The sequence below is a fragment of the Sinocyclocheilus grahami genome, unplaced genomic scaffold (assembly GCF_001515645.1).
Source record: "Sinocyclocheilus grahami isolate Dianchi unplaced genomic scaffold, SAMN03320097.WGS_v1.1 scaffold490.1, whole genome shotgun sequence".
In the NCBI taxonomy this organism is placed as follows: domain Eukaryota; kingdom Metazoa; phylum Chordata; class Actinopteri; order Cypriniformes; family Cyprinidae; genus Sinocyclocheilus; species Sinocyclocheilus grahami.
Genome location: NW_015505669.1, coordinates 452655 through 457258, shown reverse-complemented (window position 1 = coordinate 457258; position 4604 = coordinate 452655). Strand labels below are relative to the sequence as shown.

General features: G+C 37.1%; 1 protein-coding gene across 2 annotated transcripts in view; it reads left to right on the top strand.

Annotated features, from left to right (window-relative positions):
- The window catches only part of LOC107554044 (transmembrane protein 184B-like), a 13361-nt gene extending 10556 nt beyond the window's left edge, over positions 1–2805 (top strand). Inside the window, exons 8-10 of one of the 2 annotated variants that reach the window (XM_016236409.1) lie at positions 638–832; positions 1646–1672; positions 1860–2805. In XM_016236409.1, coding sequence (XP_016091895.1) covers positions 638–832; positions 1646–1672; positions 1860–2089 — 452 coding nt within the window. In that variant the 3' untranslated portion in view covers positions 2090–2805. The remainder of the gene's footprint in view (positions 1–637; positions 833–1645; positions 1673–1859) is intronic. The other variant, XM_016236410.1, reaches the window with a different exon arrangement.
- The last annotated feature ends 1799 nt before the right edge of the window (positions 2806–4604 follow it).

The following is a 4604-nucleotide window of genomic DNA, read 5'->3' as shown; positions in this document are numbered from 1 at the left end:
CAAAACTCCGCATTTGAACAGTCAATAGCAAATACTTAAACTAATAACTAAACATACTTACAGTCGCTGATTCAGAAGCGCCAGATTGTCATAGCAAAGTCAGAATTGACCCTTTTTTTAAATTATATTTTTAGAAATAGCCTTGTACTCTTCTAGGTTCAAAAAACTGTCGTGCATAAAATGCGTTGCACAAATTTGAACATCTGGGTTGTGCTGTTCTGTTGTAAATAAATCTTAACCATTGATTCCTAATTGCATCTACTTCCGGAAGGCCAAATAAAGTGCTTTTGCTTTCGCACTGAATCACACAGCATCTCCCTGACATGCTGCATCAACACTACTGCTGTTCCTGAAACCACGCCTTCTTTCTTTGCGTGCACATTTGGGCGGCATTATGCTAATATTTCCACATATTGACGTAGAGAACGAGCCGTTTTAGGTAGGCGTGGCTGACTCTGAACTTTTATAAAGAATATCTCTTTGGATTTGAGACTTTAGTCTTTGCAACTTTACAGATCTTCTTTATGCACCAAGAGCATGTAACACTCCAAAGAGAAAGGAAAAATTGAAATCGCATCATATGACCCCTTTAACTATTTAAAGCTGTTGGTAAACGGTGATCTTGCCGGTCTTCCAGGCATGCTGCTGGCCATCTTGGAGAAATGTGGTGCGATTCCTCAGATTAGCTCTCCTGAGGTTTCTGTGGGTGAGGGAACCGTTGCAGCTGGATACCAGAACTTCATCATTTGCATCGAGATGTTCTTTGCCGCCTTTGCCCTGCGACATGCGTTTACCTACAAGGTCTACATGGACAAAAGACTGGATTCCCTTGGTGAGCTTTAGACCTTTGTTTCTTTGTTCATGAACAAATGGCATATGTTTTTTCCTCCATTATATTTAAAACAATGTTAAAAAAGTTTACACTACAGTTAAAAAGTTTGGGGTCGGTAAGATTTTTAAAGTTTTTGAAAGAAGGTTGCATTTACTTAATTTTTTATAATGAAATATTATTACAATAAAAAAAAATATTTTCTATTTTATTATATCTAAAAATGCAATTTATTCCTGTGATGGCGAAAATGAATTTTTAGCAGCCGTTACTCCGGTCTTTAGTGTCACATGATCATTTGTTGAAAACAGTTTTGCTGCTTAATATTTTTGTGGAAATAATTGTTTCAGGACCTTTTGATAAATATCCTTTTTTTTTTTATAATTTTTTTTTACATTATAAATGCTTTAATGTCACTATTGATTAATTTAATCGATCCTTGCTGAATAAAAGTATGTATTTCAAAAGTAAAAAACTTTCAGACCCCTTTTTTTTACCCTAATCGAGGAATGGTTTATTGAAATTTCAAGAACAGTCATTCTCTCTTAACATTTTGTCACAATCATAATGGGTCTGATGTCATGGCTGACTTTCTCTTTTTTCTTCTGCTTTTCTTCTGTAAATTATTAATTCCTCAATCCAGTCATTGTTATTTGTTCTTTCAATGCATTTTTTAAAATTATTTATTTATCTTTTCACATCTTGCTTTCAAATTATCTTCATTTATTTGCTCATCCCATGCAACACCCACGCATCCACCCTTCCGCCCCTTTCCATCTTTTTCTTTGTGTCTCCTTTTAATGCTGCACTCTAAAGGCCCTGTTCCTACATATGGACAGTACGGTAGGCTACAGTTCCTGATCTTAAACCACATCTCCTCTCTATTTGATAGTGTAGGGACAGTGAACTCTTAAAGGGATAGTTCACCTAAAAATGCAAAGTCGATCTTGTGTTTTTCCTCTCTTTCTCTGAAGCGTCTCTTCCCTCATGCCATCATCCATCTCTAATTAAGTTCTCTGTTCTTCTCAAGGTCGCTGTGCCCCCATGAAGAGCATCTCCAGCAGCTTGAAGGAGACCATGAACCCTGGAGATATGGTTCAGGATGCCATCCACAATTTCTCCCCAGCCTACCAACAGTACACCCAACAGTCCACCCTGGAGCAGGGGGTCACCGCGCCGCCCATATCCCGCAACCACAGCTGCATGAGTGCCCGGGACAATGAGAAAACCCTGCTGCTTAGCTCCGATGATGAGTTTTAACTCGCTCACCTGTCGTCCTGAGCAGAGGTACTTCGTAAGGGACCGTTTACTGCTACGGTAGTGTAATGATGAGGTTACGTTAACATAGGAACAGGTTATTAAAGGACTATCTTAAGCAAGTAGTTACGTTCAAGTGCAGTAGAATATGAAATTAAGCTGCTTATACTTGCTTAGTTGTTGAAACAGTCTTTAAAGAAAGATCTTGATGTGCTTTTATCTGATAATGTTGAATCGTTTAAATAATACATTCATCTGTACTTTTAGCCAAATTTTGAAAACCCATATGGTCTGACACTTCAGCATTTGCATTGATGTATTTTTTTATGCTTGTTGTAGTTTTACATAGGGGGTGTTAGGACATCCCAGCATATTTATAAAGAGCAGTGTATTGGAGGACCCCCATTCGGTGGGAATGTTTCCGTTTTTGATTTACAAGTTCAAGTGCACCTTTCCTTCTGTTTCAACAGTGTTTATAGCTTCCTCAGTGATTTAAAGTGCAGTGGTGAATGAAAGAGCGCACTGACAGTAGAGGGAATACCAGCTGTTCAAACACACCGTTGTTGTTATGACGGATGAATCAAGGGACGGGGAGAGGTTGATGGTCCACGATAAGATTACAGATTAAGGTGGTCTGGATTATAAAGATGGAACATTACTTGCCTGTTGCAGATTAGCACAGGCTTTCAGAAAAGTGTGACCATCCTGGACCACTGCAGAAAAAGCATCTATCTAGGTTTGCTGAGCGGTTTAAAAGATAGATTTAGGCTACGCTTCTTAGTTTATGCTAGACTTTCACTGAGAAAGAACAGTAAAGTACCATCATCTTATCCGTATTCTGTTGTCTGTTTGATGGTAATGCGAAATTTGTAGAATTTGAAAATTTAAAGGAACAGTTCACCCAAAAGTAACAATTGTCGTCATTTATTCACCTTCATGTCATTCTACAACTGTTTCTTTTGTGAAACATGCAAAAAAGAAAAAAAAAATTGGATTGTTTCTGAACTTCATACAATGAAAGTCAGTGGGGTCCAAATCAACATTGAACCTTTCGTAAAGAAACACAAAGGCATATTTCAAAATATCTTCTTTTGTTTTCCACCGAAAGGAAATCATACAGGTTTGAACAACCATGTGGGTGAGTAACTGATGACAAAATTGTCTGTTTTGAACTCTTTTTAATAGGTATTTTTTCTAGCGGTCCCACTAAAGGGAGGCATATCTCACAGTTCACACCCTTTATCTTTATGGGACCCGCCAGTTATCACTGATCCTTTGAGAGCCACACCAAAGTCTCTCCCATTCTTCAGAAGCATCCGCCATTTGCGCTTTACCTTCTCAGATAGCACTAGGCCCTGAAAGCTTGCGGTTGGTTAGATAGCATCTTTGGAGTTACTTATTAACTGTCCTACACTTTATTGATACAATAGAGGCCAGTATAAACACAATGCAGCTGGAACCAAGTACGAGTATGTATAGTTACCTGCTTATAATGTTAGTGTTTTGTAGTGTATTCTTTATAAGGGGAGGATTTCTTTTAATAATATAGATGTTATTGTAACTTGCACTAAGCAGTTTTGTATATTTAGGAGAAGTTTGAATATCCTAGAACATTTTGGCCAGTTATTTCTGTATGTTAATATTCAGAGAGTGGTTTAAAGTAACATAGGAATCGCTGTTACGTTTAAAATATATATTTTGTAAAAACATATTTTGAAGTTACACTAAGACATTCTTTGTACGATCATGCTATTTTAAACAGAGCATTATGTATTACTATGTCAAAGATTTTGCTTCTATTTTTTTCCCTTGATGCTCTGGCCTAGGACACATTAAAGAATGTTGTCTGTAAACGTTTGTGCGATTAGTTTTTACTCAGTGAATACACACATTTCTATATACAATATATACAACATTTATTTCAATTAAATGATATAAAATAGACAATGAATTTACCATAGAAAAATACAGATAATAAATACAAACATCAGGTGTTGTTTTTTTTTTAAGCTCTGCCCTCTTACAAAACATTCAGCACATTGTTCTGAAGCACAAGTGTCAGGGACATGATATTACCAGGTAAGATTCTCAGTACTGAAAACAACATTGCTAACTACACTTAATAAAAAAAAAAATCACCAGAGATATCCACGTTTAACATGGCCGATCATTACTTGATCACACAGTTTCACCCTGTTTACTGAAGTAAACCAGGCTTGTAGTCACCCTGATGACCACGGGTTAATGTGATGTACATGTGATATTATTTTTGTCTTTCACTTTCCTTCTGTCACTTTCTTATCCTCCTTTTTTCCCCTCCCATGTGAGCTGCAAGTGCTCACTTCTCCTTCTGGCTGCTCTCTTCCCCTTTGTCCTCTATTTTCACATCTTCCTCAGATTCCCCTTCTTCTCTCTTTTCCTTCTAATGGAATTTTTTTAATATTCCAGCTGTCCAAAATATTCAGATACGTTTTGTCTTTCACTTTCCTTCTGTCACTTTCTTATCCTCCTTTTTTTC